This window comes from Tachypleus tridentatus, chromosome 3 (genome assembly GCF_004210375.1).
Source record: "Tachypleus tridentatus isolate NWPU-2018 chromosome 3, ASM421037v1, whole genome shotgun sequence".
Classification (NCBI taxonomy): Eukaryota; Metazoa; Arthropoda; class Merostomata; order Xiphosura; family Limulidae; genus Tachypleus; species Tachypleus tridentatus.
This window is the reverse complement of record NC_134827.1, coordinates 64,012,520-64,032,421: the sequence shown is the minus strand read 5'-3', so window position 1 is coordinate 64,032,421 and position 19,902 is coordinate 64,012,520. Positions and strand designations below refer to the sequence as shown.

The window sequence follows — 19,902 nt, the reverse complement described above, 5'->3', positions numbered from 1 at the left end:
TCGTGATTTTTTGATTCGTGAGATATATTTACTTTTGTTGGTTGATCTTGCTTTCTGTCTAGGTGCGTGCGTATAATGTTTTCTACGGTTTGTGGAGGAAACTTATTGATGTTGATGAAGTATTGTTTTATTTTGTCTAATTCATCGTTAATTTTATCTGGTGAACATAGTTTTATGGCTGTGTTTATTATTTGGTTTCTTAGTATGTTGAGCTTTTGGTTTGTTTCATGTGCTGAGTCCCAAGGATTGAATAGTCCAGTATGGGTGATTTTTCGGTGGATTTCTGTTTTAAATTGTGTGTCGATTCTTGTAATTTTGAGGTTAAGAAATGATATTTGATTGCTTTCTTCCTGTTCACATGTGAAGTTAATGTTGGGATGTATAGAGTTAATGTGATTGAAAAAATTAAGTGTGTGATCTGTAGATGTGAATCCCGCAATCGTGTCATCTACATATCTGTACCAGTATAGTGGTGGATGTAATGCTGTGTTAATTGCTTGTGTTTCAACTTGTGTCATAAAAATATTGGCTAGAACTGGTGATACTGAGTTGCCCATGCTTAGGCCATTTGTTTGTATGTAGTTGTGGTTGTTGAACATGAAGTTTGTCTTTATCGTGGTGAATTCTATGAGGGTTACTAATTGGTTGCTGGGAATGTCTATAGTTGGGTTAGGGTCTCGGATATAGAGATCTAAGGCTATCTTGCAGGCTTCAGTGGTTGGAACTTCTGTAAAGAGGGATATAACATCGAAACTGGCCATCAAGACATTAACCCAAACGAGCCGTTGTTGCACATATATTTCTCTACAAGTGGGTTTTCTCGACATCACTGAAAGTGTATATTTATTTTTGTTATTATATGTTATTGTTTTTTTAACCCTCACATATAAACAAAAGTATATTACCCTTTAATAAAACACGTTCTATTTTATTTGACAATTTGATATATTAATTAAATTTTAAGAATGTATTAAAAATAATAGTGTAATGATAAAATCTTAATCAACTCATTGTTACTTTGATGACATCTTGTGTTATGTTGTGACCATTACAACAGATATGTAATATACACACGGTTTGAGAACATACAAGTTCATAGTAAGTTTTGTTTTATTTGTAAATAAACATAAAATACATGATGGGCTGTACAAGTTCTGACAAAACCAGGTATTGAAACACGGTTTCTAGCATTGTAAACCTACAGAGGTACAACTGTGTCATTGGGGGTGGATTCATAGCAGGTGAAAAAGTCTATATCATGACCAGTGACATATCTTCTACAAAATAAGCCCTCCACATCTTTAGACTCGCTTCCCCCCCTTCATTATGCCACTGGCTAGTTCTTGACCCATTGAAAACTCAGTTTTGAGCATTAGACAGAGGCTGTCAGCTGTTGGAGCTTTATACGGGTTTGGATGTAGAACATGCTTGGTTTATTTTAATAAATATAAATTTTCTAAACTTTTACATTTTGAACAAGAGAACTAGCTCATGTACAAAACAACAACCGTTAGATGAAGTCTTGTGTTAATGCTTCTGTTTAATGTTGGTTACAAAGTGTTTCATAACCGTTTTGTTATGATTTTGTCTTGAAGATTCGAAATGTTTCAACTTAAAGGGTTAATATCTGAAGACCGCTGAAGCGTAACTTACGGTAAGTTCTATTCTATCTCATAAAAACGTACTAAAACTTAAGAACAGTTGGAAGCTTTGGACATGTTGTTATAGACGAATGACAAAGATGGATACTTAAAAGGAAAACTAGATGTTGTTATAGACGAGTGACAAAGATGGATACTTGAAAGAAAAACTAGATGTTGTTATAGACGAATGACAAAGATGGATACTTAAAAGGAAAACTAGATGTTGTTATAGACGAATGACAAAGATGGATACTTGAAAGGAAAACTAGATGTTGTTATAGACGAATGACAAAGATGGATACTTAAAAGGAAAACTAGATGTTGTTATAGACGAATGACAAAGATGGATACTTGAAAGGAAAACTAGATGTTGTTATAGACGAATGACAAAGATGGATACTTGAAAGGAAAACTAGATGTTGTTATAGACGAATGACAAAGATGGATACTTGAAAGGAAAACTAGATGTTGTTATAGACGAATGACAAAGATGGATACTTGAAAGGAAAACTAGATGTTGTTATAGATGAATGACAAAGATTGATACTTGAAAGGAAACTTAGATGTTGTTATAGACGAATGACAAAGATGGATACTTGAAAGGAAAACTAGATGTTGTTATAGACGAATGACAAAGATGGATACTTGAAAGGAAAACTAGATGTTGTTATAGACGAATGACAAAGATGGATATAAAAGGAAAACTAGATGTTGTTATAGACGAATGACAAAGATGGATACTTGAAAGGAAAACTAGATGTTGTTATAGACGAATGACAAAGATGGATACTTGAAAGGAAAACTAGATGTTGTTATAGACGAATGACAAAGATGGATACTTGAAAGGAAAACTAGATGTTGTTATAGACGAATGACAAAGATGGATACTTGAAAGGAAAACTAGATGTTGTTATAGATGAATGACAAAGATTGATACTTGAAAGGAAACTTAGATGTTGTTATAGACGAATGACAAAGATGGATACTTGAAAGGAAAACTAGATGTTGTTATAAACGAATGACAAAGATGGATACTTGAAAAGAAAACTAGATGCGGTTATAGACGAATGACAAAGTTGGATACTTGAAAGGAAAACTAGATGCTGTTATAGACGAATGACAAAGATGGATACTTGAAAGGAAAACTAGATGCTGTTATAGACGAATGACAAAGATGGATACTTGAAAGGAAAACTAGATGTTGTTATAGACGAATGACAAAGATGGATACTTGAAAGGAAAACTAGATGTTATAGACGAATGACAAAGATGGATACTTGAAAGTAAAACTAGATGTTGTTATAGATGAATGACAAAGATAGATACTTAAAAGGAAAACTAGTGAGGACGAAGTAGAACGTACAAAGAAAAACTAAACAAAAACCGGTGGACATATTTATGTAACAGAGGAAACATTATATTGAGGGATGTAATTATATCAGAAAGATGGTTTACAGATATTCTGATGGGTAAACTGATAGATGGTATATAGAGATTCTGATGGGTAAAATTGATAGATGGTTTACAGAGATTCTGATGGGTAATATCAATAGATGGTTTACAGAAATTCTGATGGGTGAAATCAATAGATGATTTACAGAAATTCTGATGGGTAAAATTGATAGATGGTTTACAGAGATTCTGATGGGTAAAATTGATAGATGGTTTACAGAAATTCTGATGGGTAAAATCAATAGATGGTTTACAAAGTAGCTCAAGAGTTGGCGATAGGTGGTGATAACTAGCTGTCTTCCCTCTAGTCTTACACTAGTTAGCTAGCGCAGATAGCCTTCGTGTAGCTTTACACAAAATTCAGAAACAAACCATTCTGTACCCGAGATAAAAAAAAAAAAATCAAAATTTAATAGACGGCATTTGTTATAGTTTAAAAGTGTAATGTTTTAAAGTTTCAGGCAACATTTGTCCGTTAGTCAAAGTTAAATACTCGAAAGTCGATGCGACAAGGATGTCGTATGATAGTACCCATTATGAGGTATACTGATGGTTATAAAACTGGTTAGCCTGCAAGTTTTAAAAAATGACTCCTAACTCAGCAACCATTTTCTATATGTTGTCGCTGAGTGGAACAGCCGTATGTCTGCGGACTTATAACACTGGAAACAGGGTTTCAATCCCGTAGTGGGCAGAGCACAGTTAGCCCATTGTGTAGCTTCCTAACAGACGCTGGTTTCTGAGCTCCACGTATCTCGACCAATTTGATAAACACTTATTTTATGTAATATTTTTGTTGTTAGTAAGTCTTCTTCAGAACAAGACTCGTCACTTCTGAACGGAGAAACATTTGTGTTTGACATTCTTGCTTTAAAAACATACAGAATATTAGTAGTGAAAAGGTTCGGTTTCTCTGTCGCTTCAGTACGGTGGTTGTGTTCCAATGTACAGTAGTTATTGAAACAGACGCGCTTAACAGGACGTTTCGTCTAACCGATTTTGACCGATGTAGGCATTATCACGCACATACAGTGGACCGGTCACTTCCAGAATTTTTTTCTTTTGAAGATGCACGCATAACACGTGTCTGTGTGTACGTTTCTTGTTGCATTGTTACCATAGTAAATTATATGAAGGCTTTGCACTTTTTTGTGACAGTCATTTCTAGGTGCACTAAGATTTGTAAGGTAAACCGTCAGAGAGGAAGTGGAGTCATTTGAGGTATTTTGTTCATACTAGTGATTATTTATTTGAATTACTTAGATTTTCAGTAGTCGTAAGTAGTAGGTAAATATAGCCAGTTTGTTTGAAGTATCGCGCAAAGCTGTTCGAAGGCTATCTGCGCTAGTCGTCTCTAAAATAGCAGTGATACAGTAAAAAGGTAAATTACACCTGCCAAAGACAATCCTTTGACAACTCTTGTCAACGAAACGTAGAATTAAATGTCACATGGTAATCATCTCTATCTGTACCCTCTAGCAGGTAATCTTTGAAACCTTATGGTAGCAGTAGTGAACTTATACCAGGTATAGTCTTTAGATGAATGAATGTTTCCCTTGAGTACAAAGGCGTTCTTATGACTACTATGGTTGTCTTCTTCATTAAGAGATGTGTACTTTAGGAATCACGTTATCAGGTACATTTTGATATAAATTTATTGTATAAGAGGAATATCCGATTAGCTTCTATTCTAAATAAAATTTAATATAAAACCTAAATAATCAAGTAGCACAATTTGTTATATGATTAATTAATTTTACTCGAATTTATGATAGTTTCCATTCAGTGTTTAGGGATAACTGGTTTTTATAAACAAAATGGGTTCTTGGAGTTTCAGTACTTAACTTACGACTTCTTATCCAAGAGCCACACCTGAACCTTACGTCTATTTTGGTAATATTCAGCTCGTACGTGTTTCAGTTGAAAATACCAAGTAGCTTAGAGGAATAGTTATTTTACTGGACATTTTACGTTTCTACCACAGTACCAAGAGCACGTCTGGGTTTCTCCCTTCTATAACGACATTGGTTGTCAGTAGGTATGTTATGAACATGAGCCACGTTCAACCAAGATGAGTACAACCAACTTTCTACGATTAAAAACAATGGAAACTGTCGAACACTTAAGACATCGGGAAATAAATATTTGTAGAAAAGGAAGTATTGTTAGTTATAAATACTTTATGTTTAGTGTTTTCTTGCAGGTCAAGGGTAAAACGTCCATACTTAGATATGTGATGTGAGCGAAGGAAGAGAAACCCAGATGATAACGTTGTAAGTCAAACATGCTGCTGTGTTATTCTGAAGGTATTATAGTTAAAACTTGTATTGTCCACCTGTCCTGATCTCGTGAAAACAGTTTCGTGGTAGTATTTCTACAGTAATTATTTGTATTATGCATTATGTTTTACGTAAATACAGATAAATAAGTTCAAGAACATAATTTTATTTTGCTCAAAACATTAAATATACAACACGGAAGTTGATACAAGTAAGAAATGAATTTAAAATTACAATATATCAATGACAAACATTAAACAAGATTGTAACCTTTATAAATAACCGTGAGTTTAGTTCTAGAATACAGTCAATGTGTTTATAAGTGTTTATAGATTAAAAAGTTAGTACAAGGGATCATTTTACAATTAAAATACTGTAAACATAAAATACGAAAACATCATTATTATAAGCATTTAGAAAATATAAACTGGTTTTATCACTTCTGAAATAAGTTGAGCAAAGAACTTTAGATATGGTTACGAAGAAAGTAGGAAGCTTGTATTCAGATATAATGGGATACGTTACATTATTTAATAATAACAATGGTTCTTTCTATTGGCACGTAAAATGCCACATGTACTAAAAGACCAAACTGGTTAGCTGTCTTATGAAATAAATATACTTAATGGTTTTGACATTAGCTCACATAAGCATCTGTCAGTAATGGACAGTTAAGTTTCCTCAATCTTTGTTTAAATAAAAGTTGTACAAAATACAAATTATTAAATGTAAAATAAAAAAGGTAAAATACTTTGTAATAAAGTTACACTTCTAAAAACGTTTAATTAATAATTGATAATTTCATCTTTGCTTGGATACAGTTTAAAATTTAAGTGTTTATTATAACGTTAGTTTCGAATCTTTAAAATGAGTTTAGAAATGATTGATTCTTCACTGTATATAAAGTACCCGTGAAACAATAAAACTTGTAATTTCGTACAATGTGACAAAATCTGATAAAGTTAATCATTCAAATAGATCAACCAGGTTAGATACGGACTATTTTATACTAAGTTTTATAAAACATTTAAAAACGTATAGTAATAAGTATATAGAAACACTGGAATTAATGGGTTACGTTAAATATATTTGAAAGAGAAATGAACTGTTTGTAATAATTTTGGTATTGACGGGTTTATTTTGTAATTAAAATATTTAAATAAGAAAATAGCTTTTAAAAATTTAATTACAAACATGAAATAGCCGGATACACTTAGCCTTACTAAATTTTACAAGAAAAAAACTGAATATTTAATATAAAAGTAAGCGATAATTCAAAAAACGTTCAAGTGTTTCTCTCCACTAGTGGATGAAACCTAGCCTAGCACTTCGACTTGCTTAGATCCAACTACCTGTATCAACTGACGGGAACTGAAGGTAACAACGATCTTTCTTGGACCTGGTTTTTGAGGGATGAGCCGCACAGTGTGGACGGCCACTTCTTCAGGTTGAATATCCCTAAACAAATGTTTGGTTATTAACAACAGTTAACAAAGTGTTGGAAAGTATATATTACACGTTTTGTTACTAAACGTTTAAAGAAACCATTTACATTTGAATGAGGTGATTTGTTGAAATTGACGATCGAATAATTAAAATAATACTTACAGTAGTGGACCATACACACCTGTTAAGGTAACACCATAATGTGTTCCTTCTTTCAAATAGCCTGTTCTTTAAAGATTTATAACGTAATTTATCTAAAGTTTCTAACTGGAAGAGATTTAACAAAAATTTCATTTTGGAATTGTTTGTTTGTTTTTGAATTTCGCACAAAGCGAGGGCTGTCTGTGCTAGCCGTCCCTAATTTAGCAGTGTAAAACTAGAGGGAAAACACCTAGTCATTACCATCCACCGCCAACTCTTGGGCTACTCTTTTACCAACGAATAGTGGGATTGACCGTCACATTATAAAGCCTCCACGGCTGAAAGGGCAAGCATGGTTGTCGCGACCCGGATTCAAACCCGCGACACTCCGATTACGAGTCGAACGCCTTAACCCACCCGGCCATGCCGGGCTTTAATTTTGAAATGAGTGTACGAGATCAAATTTCAAAGACAGAGGTACCTCCAGAGAATATAACAAATAACAATGTTTCAAAATGTAAAATAAAAAATAATTTGTTTCCAAACTTGAAGCTAAAATCATGTGGTTCGATTCTCTGCAGCGGACATATTAGGTTTTAGCTAATAATTGAACAGTAACAGTTACAATAAGATACAACTGATGATGGTGTTGAATTGTAAGAACTGACATCATGAAGTTCAGTTTGAACATTGTTAAAATTCTCTTCCTTTATCCTATATTCAATAAGTACGATAGATACAATGTATACAATATGTTTCATAAGATTTGGTTTGGATAATGGTGGAAAACAGTTCTTGAAATATTTAAGTTCACTTTCAGAGATTAGTTTACCGGGTGATAAACAGTTATAAATAACACCTCCATTTAAAATTTTTATTTATTTTAAAGATGACTATTATATAAAGTAAAGGTTATAATTAACGCTAACTTATTTTATTTGAATTACGTACAGAAAAGGTTTAATTTCAACCAGTCTCACCTGTACTTAGTCCTAAACGGTCCGGTAACTCCTGGGGCTTCTATCGTGAAGAAACAGTTGTCCAGCACACGTTTCAGTGGGTTGGTCAAACTGATTGAAAGAACAAAATAAGTTCCCACCTGCAGGTTTCCACGAATCTGAAAAACAAAACGTATCAACAGATGTTACAGGTCTGCTGTCCAACTGGAACCTAACCATTCAACATCAAGTTATTACGTCATTAATTTATGTTTCAAAATAAGATGGCACCCAAAGCGGTTTGTAACCCTCATTATAACAATTAGTGTTCTGCCCATATCTAAGTTGTAATTTAATGAAGGAAAAAGTACATTAAACAACTTCCTATAATTTGTTATTAATCCCTTTATAATTGGGAGGAAGTTCGTTAAGCCTTGTAAACGTTAGTATAATTTGAAAGTTACGTTTACATATTTTATAATTTTGATATTTGACTTACAACAAAATATTGTACTATGTATAATTGCTCGGCATTTCACTTGGAATTATGGGCTGAACTTTAGAACTCTGAAACACAAACGCTCCATATAATTATTGTTACCTCGAGTGCTAGATTCGGTTTCTCAACCATGAAATCGTCTTCTTCTGACCACGTCTGTTGGGTCTCCTTCACCGTGGCTATAGCATAAAGCTTGACCATTGCGTAATCAACCAGTTTCTCCAGATATTCATCTGGGGTCACCTCCATAGATAATATTTCTTCTGTTGGTATCAAAAGAAACAGTCAGTGTGAATGGTTGTAGTGGAAAGTTTGTTCCTTTTACATGTAAACTGAAGTAAGTTATAAAAGCAAGTGTTAAAAATATACGGATTTGGTAGAAATAAAGTATGAAACATTATCATGTATAATGACCAATCTTAGTGTAATGTGTCCCTTCATACATGAATTACTAGAACTAAATAAAGTATGAAACATTATAATGTATTATGACCAGTCTTAGTGTAATGTATCCCCTTCATACATGAATTACCAGAACAAAATTGAACATCATGTCATTAAATAAAACCAGTAGTAACAGTAAATTAAGAACTTAAAGTATTAAATTTCACTCGTTTTTGTTACTTGAGATTTGTTGTGTGATATTACGATTAACCAATCTAGGTCTGTACGTCTATCATATCGGATGTCGCTTCATGTCCACATTAAAAAAAAAAGTTTGAAGTCACTTCATAGCCCCCCTTCCCCATGTGGGGAGGTAGTTATTCTATGGACTGTAAATACTAAAATTCTGTGTTCGATCTCCTACGATGAAGAGAGTAATAGTCGTTTCTGGTTTCGCTCGACAACAAAGTTGAAAGAGGTTTACAATAACAGAATAGTTAAGTGATGGAATGTATATTGATGGAGTTCTACCACAATAGAACTGTTTACAGTGGCGAGTTCATAGGGTGAACATCATAACAAACCTACTTTGATGTGGTTGTAGAGAAAAGTTTCCATTTTCCCGTTTTATTTTCCTTCCAGTTATACCTGTGTAGTACACACTACTGGCTGAGAGGACAGCTGACACTGTTCTTGTCTCGCTGCTCTGGTTTTTCACGTTCACTGTCACGTGGAAAGGTTTACCAATCATCACCTTTTCAATGTCCAACAAGTCAAAAGAAACGTCTTCTTTCTCTGGAGATGGAAGGTTGTACGCGTAAGGAACACCGCTGTGTCTAGCTGCGTTGAGGACAGCCATTCGCTCTTCATAAGTTCCTGTACGTAACGAAACGGTTTCATTAGATTAGATCGTAGAAATAGAATTTGTATATGAATAGTTAGACATACGATATGCAACAAATTTTGTTTAAAAGTAATGCGGTCATAGAAGTCCCTCTAAACTGTCAGGTAGAGAAAGTGATCTGTTACAGATTAATGTACTAGTTACAACACACTGACTTACAGTACACATGTGGGTTTTAAGTACAAGTCTAGTTTATAGCTACGTTATTTTTTGACCGATATTAAGATATTAGTTGGGGACTCGTGAAGCAAAACCCAAATTGTGCCCAAAAGAACTAGAATTCTGGGATCGGTTATTAGAAATCCTAACGAGTAATGAAACTGAAAGTGGTGTACGAGCGCCCCCCTCACTTGGTAATACTTGGACACAAAAGTATATTTAATAAAAAGGTGTTTAATGTCTTATTAGTTTACTGTAATTCTGCCCTAAATAATTTCTATAAAATATATTGAAATATTACTGTAATATTACTCATTTATAAGGTTGACATTGTAGTAAGTTAGAGAGTAACTTACCCTCTTTGTTTTTGTACTGGTCTGTAATATCTTCTGCGTCAGCATCTCCAAAGTCATCATCTACTGAGATTTTCTTGGTAAGAATAAGCCGTCCTACTCTGGTTATAGAGAAATAAATATAATGAGAAACAAGTGTTAAGGGAAACAATGAATAATAATTACTTGATTTGGTTATTCATTACTTAGTAAACTAAACCTTGTCTGATTTATATAGATAAGTGATGTGTTCACTTTAAGAAACACAAAAAAATGCATTACACTTCAATAGCAGACTATAGTTTTGTTTTTATATTCAACGATAGATTTACTTCCTACGTTAACAGTACATTATGAAGTTTTATGAACTTAAGTAGTTAAGGTTATGAACACTATTGAATGGTAGAACTGTTAGAACTCTGTAGGTACTGGGTGTGTTGAAGAATACGATAAACCTGTTTTCACTATCTACTAGTTTGACCTTGGGACGCTCTGGATAGCTGAAAAGCGGCGTATATGGTAGCGCCAAGTAGTTCTTTGTATCTAGTTTATGATTGTTTGTATAGAAGAATATCCAGATGACATTTGTATTGGTTTAATACGGGTGTTTGTGTAATTGCTACATACAGGGTGTTGGTGCAAATAGTCTTCATATAAACCCTTTAAAAGGTGGATTTGTTTTTCATTTTCATCCTTTTATAAAGGATGTTTGGAATGGAACACAAAATGACGACATTTAAAATCACTCCAGTTTCGAAGACAAACAAAACATTTAAGTTGTGTTATTCGGTTTATTTTAAATTATTTTCCTCTTCATTTTAGATTATGTTTAAACTGAAACAATAAATATATTAGTGCAAAAATGTTTTAAGATAATTACTTCCACTTCTTAATTAAAATTTTATTTTAGTTTTTATTGTAAAATAAATATTTCAGTGTTGAAACTATGACCGATAGTAGTTTCAGTTTGTATTATTGATGCTGTTAAATGTAATGTAAACATTTACAAAATCCGTACCGTAACTATATTCAAACTCGGATTTCTTCTCAACCCAAAGTTTTGTGCAGTATAAATATGGCTATAAATTAAAAACAAAAATCTGACCACATCCACTGGAAACCTTATGAATCAGTGATGTCAAGTTATGAAACCTAATATTAGTGATAAAATCACCGGTACAGTTTGAAAACAGTAGATACGAACTGGTTGTTACAGATTTACATCTCCCTTAGGTTTGATCATACCAGTTTCAAATGTGCTTTAATGATGAATCATTATATTGGTTATTAATAATATCCCAAACTTATCCTAAATAAGGAATAGGGTGGAAGATCTATGGTTGGAGTCCCGTTGTCTGCCATAGAGTCAGTGGTTTGAGAGTCGTGAGGGTTTATAAAAACTAGCTGGAATATCCGTGTGTTCGACGAATGAAACAGTTTATAACAACGGATAGGACGTTTATCTTAATACAAAGATAAAAACTGCAATACGAACTAATAAATATTCTAATGTTGAAAGACAGTTTTGAATAATTGTAATAACAATGGTTACGTCGTTTATTTTAATGGTGAAGGATAAATACTTATTGTTATCCCGACATTAGAGGGGGATCATCCTGTATCAACACCCTCTTGTTATCCTATGTCATGTTGGTTAATCAAGAGAAGTGGAAGGATACAAGTAACACATTTAGACCACCCCTCACTTTAATTAGATTAAAATAATTAAAGTATTGGAGGTGGATCAACTATCGAAGATAGTCGTTTTGTTGCTTTGTGTGACAATTGTAAGAAATAAGGTCATCCTAGATATCCTAGAAATGGATACCTTAATCCTAGAACACTAGCGTGATTAATAAAGTATACACCAATAACTTTTACAGGGTCATTGTGACACCACGTTGTCGTTGTAGGGTGAAACTTTGTTGACAAATAAATATTTCGTTACATCTTATATCACATGTTTACTTCAAACTGTCAAAGTCAAACAGCACAGTACTTTCATTCTGAAACGTATATTCATAAAAAGAGTACGTTTGCGCACGCGCGAGAGTGGATTCTCTCAAGAATATTATTTATTAACAAATTAAATAATGAGTTATACAAGGACAAGACAGACAAGCAACGAACGTGATGAGTTAAATAAGACACATTGGAGGAAAAGAAATGTACAAAACAAAACTGTAAAATGTCAGGTGGCTAAGAGTCAGCCAGCAGCTATTAAAAAGATAATTAGATTTAGACGTACAAATAAAGTTAGAGATAACCAGCTTGAAGATTCATATGGGACAAAGTTTTGTAACTGTCTGGTATCAGACTTAACACTAATGAAGTATTCAGACAGTTCAGTAACACATGACTTAGTCATTAAGTCATTCTGAAAAGTCTTGGACTGTTTAATTTCCATGGGAAATTGGTCAGAATGTTACCTTTTAGAAATATATTGAACTCTGGATTTTAATGGGCGTAGAGGAGTTAACTGACGGCCAGATTGGGTTTAATTACCAGTACGTGTGTTGATTCATGGTCTTCCTCGTGTGGATCACTTTAAAATTAGGAAAAGAAGTGCAGGTGGCAGTTATGAGATTTAGTTATGTTTCTAGTCGACACAAGTTAGAGACAAATGAATAACAAAAACCGGACATAACAGTGACCACATTCATGGCTGCGGAACCATCACTTGTTTTCATTTATGGACTTGTATTTAAAATTGATGAGGTAGATCACGTGCACAGAAATAGATTAACAAGTTGTTCCACCAACCACAACCGTTTGGTGTATTTAACAGAAATACGTCGAACTTACTGTTATGTTGATTAACGTACAGTTTTTACAGAACCGAAAAGAATAATTATAATGAATACACGTCATTCACGTGCATTTGTTTTAGTAGAACAGCAGTTAAAGAAACACTTATCTTTCAATGATGGATACTTCAAATGGAATCAGAGACAATTAGGAGTGCGTTAATTGTTTGTTTGTTTTGAATTTCGCACAAAGCTACTCGAGAGCTATCTGTGCTGGCCGTCCATAATTTAGTAGTGTAAGACTAGGGGGAAGGCAGCTAGTCGTCACTACCCACCGCTAACTCTTGGGCTACTCTTTTACCAACGAATACTGGGATTGACCGTAACATTATAACGCCCCGACGGCTGAAAGGGCGAGCATATTTGGCGCGACGGGAATGCGAACCTGCGACCCTCAGATTTCGAGTCGCACGCCTTAACACGCTTGGCCATGTTATGCCCGAGTGCGTTAATATAGCGTATTATTTGATCTAACACAAGATAATTGCCACTGGATTACTTATGGCACACAATACATGGTAAATGTAAACCAATCAGTTAATATTACTAAAAGAAATTGTACTTATATAATTACACAATTTAAACCCAATAATACCACAGTTCATCTCTTCAGGCTATTGAATACCTTAGAACAAAGTCAAAGGAAGTACTTATAATTAGTATTAAGTATTTATTTAAATTTCCGTCATTTACATACATATACCACATTTTAAGACAAATTACATACATACATCTTACAATATTAAAGTTATTTGAAGACAGCTCACCCTGTCAATTCACTTTCGAATCAAACATGTAAACGAGATTTACTAAAACTAAAGTAAACAGATTGTTAAACTGTCCTCTAACAACAGTCTCGCAATTATTTTAAACAACGGTATCTCTAGGGTAAGTAGCCTGAACACAATAGTTTAGATGTGGACAGAACAAAGACAGAAAGGAGAGGTCCAGAACAATGGGATTCAAGTCTTAGTAAGAACAATATAACAACACGTTGGATTAACAATATCTATTACTAACTGGACTTCTAACCAAAAGTATCTTATGCTGGTCAGTAATCAATACGTCAGTTTGTTTAGATATTTAGAATTGGTAGATTGAAATCTGTTTGGAGTTATTGAACATAACCAAGTTAAAAACAATACTATTGTTATCACTCCTACACTAATTAAATCGGTTTATAATTTAGTATACATACTGATAGCGGTCGCTTTTCATCTTTTTCCAGCCTATTTCACTACTGTCGTCTTCTTGCCAGTATACAATGTCTGCGTTGACTTCGGAAAAAACGAAAGGAGAGTCATACATGTAACCGATTTCTCCTCTTCGAATAGCAACTATGGAAGCAGGTCCTGTTTGGTACACCCCTGTAAGTAATGATTTGTGAAACTATTTACTATAAAATTAATGTTATTAGAAACACGTGTACTGGCTAAAACGATGAAGATGTTCTTTATATTGTGATGTGGATGTTTGCGTGTATAGTGCATTTATGTTAAATATATGAAAAGTAATCTGATAAAGATTTAATATGTTCCATAGGATATTATGGTAGAGTTGTAAGTTGCAATATGAGTAGACTAGGAACTATTTGAATAAAACTATTAACATCTTAGATCATAGAACCTGCTTCTGAAGAAGTCACACCATGTTGAAATTTCCACATTGAGTTAGGTGAATATTTATCCAAAGTTACAAATACTGGCTTTAAAAAGATGTCTAACGTATTGATTTCAGTCTGTTCCACACGTCCTTCAATGTCTGATAACTTAGATGTGAACACATTTTAAAGTATTTGAAAGAAAAATATCCTAATAACCTTCACTGGTCTCCTGTGGTGTAGCATCATATGCTTGCCATCCTCCGTACCCTGGAGGTAAATCAGGTCTCGCCATCCAACAGTCATTCCACACATGGAAATTCCTACAAATATGATACAAGCTGGTTAGAAGATCTACATAAGAAATTCATTATCGTTTATAAATAAATAAAAATTAAAAACTGTTACGATCATATGACAAGAATTATCACGTATGGTCACTAAACGTTTTCATGACTAAGAGAATCGTTGATTGAAACTAAGAGATTCCATCTTCACCTATCACGCACACAGTCCTAATTAGTATCGTATGAAAAACTTCTCAAGAACAGTCCTGAAATTAAAACACTTCGTATTTATATAAGTTTATCGTTAAATTCTTATGGCTAATATGTTCGCATAGAATGAAGTGATTATATGTTCACTGTCAAGTAATACATTGAAGGTAAGTTTTGTGAAGGTGATATTCAGAGTTCCATTGTCGTTTGTACTGATGTCAAAACTGTTTTTTCAGCGAATGTTTACTTTTAAATTCGCGTGAAGCTACACGAGGGCTACCTGCACTAACCGTTCCTAATTTAGAAGATTAGCGTGTGGGATTATTTATTGGTCACCAACCAATCCGAATTCTTGGGCTACTCTTTTACAAACGAATGAGTGACGTAAACTCGCCCTCACGGCTGAAAAGGTGAACATGTTTGGTGACGGAAATTTATAACCCACGAACATAGGTCACAAGTCGAACCCCCTAACAACATTCATATGTAGTGCCCTGATAGCGAGTAACTAGGAAGGGTTAATTTGACGTTTTATCTAAACATTTGCTGCTAAAAACAAAATATGTATTAAGCTTATTAGAAAAAATAAACTAAAAATTAAAAAACACAACTTGGAAGAAAGAACACAAACCAACATGTACAACATCTAAAGATTCCGTTAAAGTTGTTCCGAACGTTTTTTGCTCACGACATAAAACAGAACTGAATATAATTAGTCAAGTTCAAGTTAGTAATGAATCCTGAAGTGCCACGTGGGTATTAGTTTTAAAGAACCCGCTAATTTGTACTAATAACTGAAGTTTTCCTGAACGTAAGATAAAAGACAGTTTTTATTAATGTTTTAAGAACTATTAATTGGGTCACTACTTCTCAGAATGTTAAATATGAATCTCCTGAGGGTGACAACAATCTCAATTGTTATTTGTGTACAGTTATTTACTTAGTGTTTCTCAAGCATGTAAAACGTAGAATATTAAAAACAGATTTTTATAAAGTATGGTTATTATAAAATGTAGAAATCGATATTGGTTTAATTATCTGAAACTGAAACCCAAAGGAAAGTTGTAATTATAGAATAGTTTCTACACAAGGTCAACCAATGACAATCGATGTTACATTATGACGTAAAAAGATCAACCAATGACAATCGATGTTACATTATGACGTAACAGTTAAATACAAACGTTTACCAAATTGAATCACTTGTGGCATCCTCAATTTTATCTCCATTTTTGTCGAACCATTTGTCGATGGTCAAGGTGTCGTCTGTGTCATGGGCTGACACAAAGTTGGTCACAGTCCTGCTAGGTAGGCCCAAGGCTCGACATACTACAACGAAATTTCAAAACCTTATTAACAAGACATTGTGAAGAATATAGCAAGAAGATTACATTAATATATTATATAATTAGTAAGTTATAGATATTCAGGTTGAGTTAGCTTGATTATAAACACTGGATTCTATAAAAAGGTAATTTAACTATCCTTTAAAAATGTGGATAATTAGATTCTGATATCCATGTCTGATTATTATTTTAAATAGGATAAAATTAATTCATTAATGGTGTAAATACTTAGGTGTTATAACTCATGATAATTAACACCTATTTCAATGTATCCGATAAGTTTCTGTATCGTACCAGGTCAATGTTTTCAGAAAGTTGATTTTTGTTCATTATGAAATGCACAAGTAAATACTTTATCTAAACTTAAGGTTAAACATTCACTGATAATAAAGATACAAGACAACTTCTCAAAAACGAAAAGTTTTATAAAAACACTTATTGTGGAGTCTCTTGACACCCGAGAACTTAGTGTCATTGATTGGTGTATACAAGTGATTTTAATTACACACTATTTCGAATGAATGTCTACATTAATAATTTCATATATTTGTATTTCCAGAGTTAAACAGAACTCATTGAAACTAACAAATAAGATTGTTTGTGAATTTCGCTCAAAGTTACACGAGAGCCATTTTAGTTATCCGTTGGTAATTTAACAGTGTAACACTAGACAGAAGGCAACTACCGCCACCACATAAGGGGCATGTTTGGTGGTAGAGCGCGAACCTTGGATCAGGAACTTTAAATATCAGGCTATACCAGGTCGTATAATTTTAATTTTAAGATTTACCGTTCGTTGTCTTCTAAATATGAGTTATGTATTGCTTTGATAAAAGAACCCGCGGACGTAAAATTCATTTAAGTACATTTTATCAACATGAAAAGCTTATAAACAGCTTACATAAAACCTGTTTTATTGGGTGTTTTCATGTCAACGACACAACTTCGAGTTAAATACAAAACAATCAGTCAAACTCTACGGAAAAACAAAGTGGTTGTTGTCTAGTATCTGTGTTCCTGTTTAGTACGAAATACAATGTTAGAAAATATTCAAAAATGTATTTCTAATGGAGAGTTATTTTATTTGTTTTGAACAATTATAAAACTTGTTTATGTTGTTACATACGATATTCACCACAAGTAATTTTATGCAAACACAATTGTTTGTGTATTTACAAAACGACTCTTTAGACGGACTTTTCTTGTAATTATATTTTTACTAACCAGTATTTGCTACGCCAGCAAACACCCAGCACTGTCCGTATTTCACTGGCACTCCTCCAGTTCTCAGGTATTTCTCCAAGATCGCAGAACTTCCGGTCCACATCCAAGGTGCAACACCATCATCATAAGGTTCTTGCCATCTTCCTTCTAGAACCCCTCTGTCGTCTATGTCGTTTATCTCAATTAAAAACACAATTGTCATTAGATATTAAAATCTAACTGTTTACTTTTCACAGAATATTGCTCACTACTGGTGGTAGTGTAACTCATTAATGGTTATTGGTATGGGTGCGATCAAGTTATTACTTGAAACAAAAAGTCCTTTTATTAGTCCTAAGTTCGCTTAGAGACCAATCTATTTCCTTTGAAATGTAGGACGTTTCTCATTGTGTGTTTCTCGTGAGCAACTGGCGTTTCAAAATAATTCATTCCAGAAACGTAATGTTATGTATTAAAGACGTGTAGCGTGAGGTTTATCACATCAGGCGTTAGGCTAAAGTCACTACTTACATGTAATAAAATATGGGTAAGATTTGTAATATACGTTTGATTATGAAGCTGTAATTTCCGAATAATGTTCATAGACATTTCATGATGCTAAGTTAATTTTAACTTACCATAGCTGATATAGCTCGGACTACTTTTATTGGGTTGGACCTAGCAGTGTAGTCAAGTCCAGAACGTTCCAAGATCAACATACAGGCTGGAAGCACTGAATCTGTAAACTGGATTAAACACATTGCTGTAGTCAGAGTTATTTACTGTAAACATTTATGTGTTAAATAATACATTATAAATGGCTATACGTACTAAACATATCTTAATACACTAAATCAAACACCTGTTGTGAACACATCTGTTGATTTAAAAATCACATTCAAAGTAAACATTTATACACCGTAATTTACTGCTGTTAATGATTTCTGACCAAAACATTCTAATTCATGTTCTATGAAATATAACAAGACGATACACAACTCGTATAAGTTCTCTAATAAATATGGAAGTCATTTCTCAGAAATAAATCTAGGGCTTCTTAATATCAACGTATCCGTTGTTAACAGTAGACTATACGATGATTTAAGGTTCAGTTATAATGTTGCTCTCTGCTTTGATAAAGAGGTAACACCAATAATAGAAATCTTAAGATACGTTTTATATATTAGATGTGTTTTGAATAAATGCAACATAGTCATGTGCGATACCAATTAGTGTTGTGGTAGTATATATTGTATTACTATATTTTAACGTAGTTTAGAATTACATAATTAGTGCTAACAAATTGATTGGTGCGTAACAGGTCATTACGATACAAAATATTCACATCATAAAGAAGTTTTCAAATTATGGATTTAACATGTCCAAGGGTATATTAACACCCATTGTACGTAATAATTGAAAACAGATATGTGGATCAACTGAGGGCACCAGGACCGTCCAAAAATGCTCCAAGAATTTCAACCACAACTGCAGTACGTGGTATTTTAAAATAAGTGACAATAAACCAAGAACAAAGAAATTGGTAAAAGCACTCTGTGTGTTCCAGAAAACACATGTTTAGAAAATGTTGGAAATCGTTATAGTTACATTAATACAAAAGAAAGAAGGTGGTATTTATATATAAAACAACTTGTGTTACAATCTAAAGTTGTGTTATTGAATATTAAACATACTTCTGGAGGGTTCCCAAGACGTGGGTTGTAATTATAGTGACAAAAAGTAGAGTTAAAGAATTTTTACGTGGTTGAAAACAGTTTAAAGTGGTATTGTTTGCGATTTGGTAAAGTTAACTAAATTTTCTAAAGACGTGTATAATATCTCAGATAAATGATGCATCTCAATAGAACATAAGATGACTTTTAAAATAAAGAATTAGAAATGTATGTTAAGTTAACAACTGCTCAGTAGATCACATTTTCACTTGATGTAAAGTGATCGTGTTCAGTGGTCACAGAAAAACGTATGAAACACAATTAGGTATTCCTGCTTACAGTTGTTGCTGCTACACAACGTGTTTAATTTTAGGTTTTAATTAGTTTCAAAAAGTTAAAAATTGTGTTTTTGTATCTGGTATTGTAGATTGTATACCACCTTTCTAAACAATTATGTCAGACTTGAAATGTTGAAAAATATTCCAGTATTTAGTTTTTATAGCTTGAGGTATTTTCTTTGACGTCACTTAATGAAAATAGTCATTTCTTATTTTAATAAGTAAATAAATGAATACCAGGAGGACAAGACGTGGGGTCAT

At 33.3% G+C, this 19,902-nt stretch overlaps 1 protein-coding gene across 4 annotated transcripts in view; it reads right to left on the bottom strand.

Annotated features, from left to right (window-relative positions):
- Nucleotides 1-5,520: 5,520 nt before the first annotated feature.
- The window catches only part of LOC143246987 (hemocyte protein-glutamine gamma-glutamyltransferase-like), a 53,248-nt gene continuing 38,866 nt past the window's right edge, over nt 5,521-19,902 (bottom strand). For all 4 annotated transcript variants that reach the window (XM_076494267.1, XM_076494268.1, XM_076494269.1 and 1 more), the window contains exons 6-15: nt 18,269-18,376; nt 17,652-17,829; nt 16,272-16,410; nt 14,804-14,907; nt 14,183-14,351; nt 10,202-10,299; nt 9,371-9,658; nt 8,501-8,661; nt 7,942-8,078; nt 5,521-6,832 (exon numbers count right to left, since the gene is read on the bottom strand). In XM_076494267.1, the coding sequence (XP_076350382.1) occupies nt 6,691-6,832; nt 7,942-8,078; nt 8,501-8,661; nt 9,371-9,658; nt 10,202-10,299; nt 14,183-14,351; nt 14,804-14,907; nt 16,272-16,410; nt 17,652-17,829; nt 18,269-18,376 (1,524 nt within the window). In that variant the 3' untranslated portion in view covers nt 5,521-6,690. The remainder of the gene's footprint in view (nt 6,833-7,941; nt 8,079-8,500; nt 8,662-9,370; nt 9,659-10,201; nt 10,300-14,182; nt 14,352-14,803; nt 14,908-16,271; nt 16,411-17,651; nt 17,830-18,268; nt 18,377-19,902) is intronic.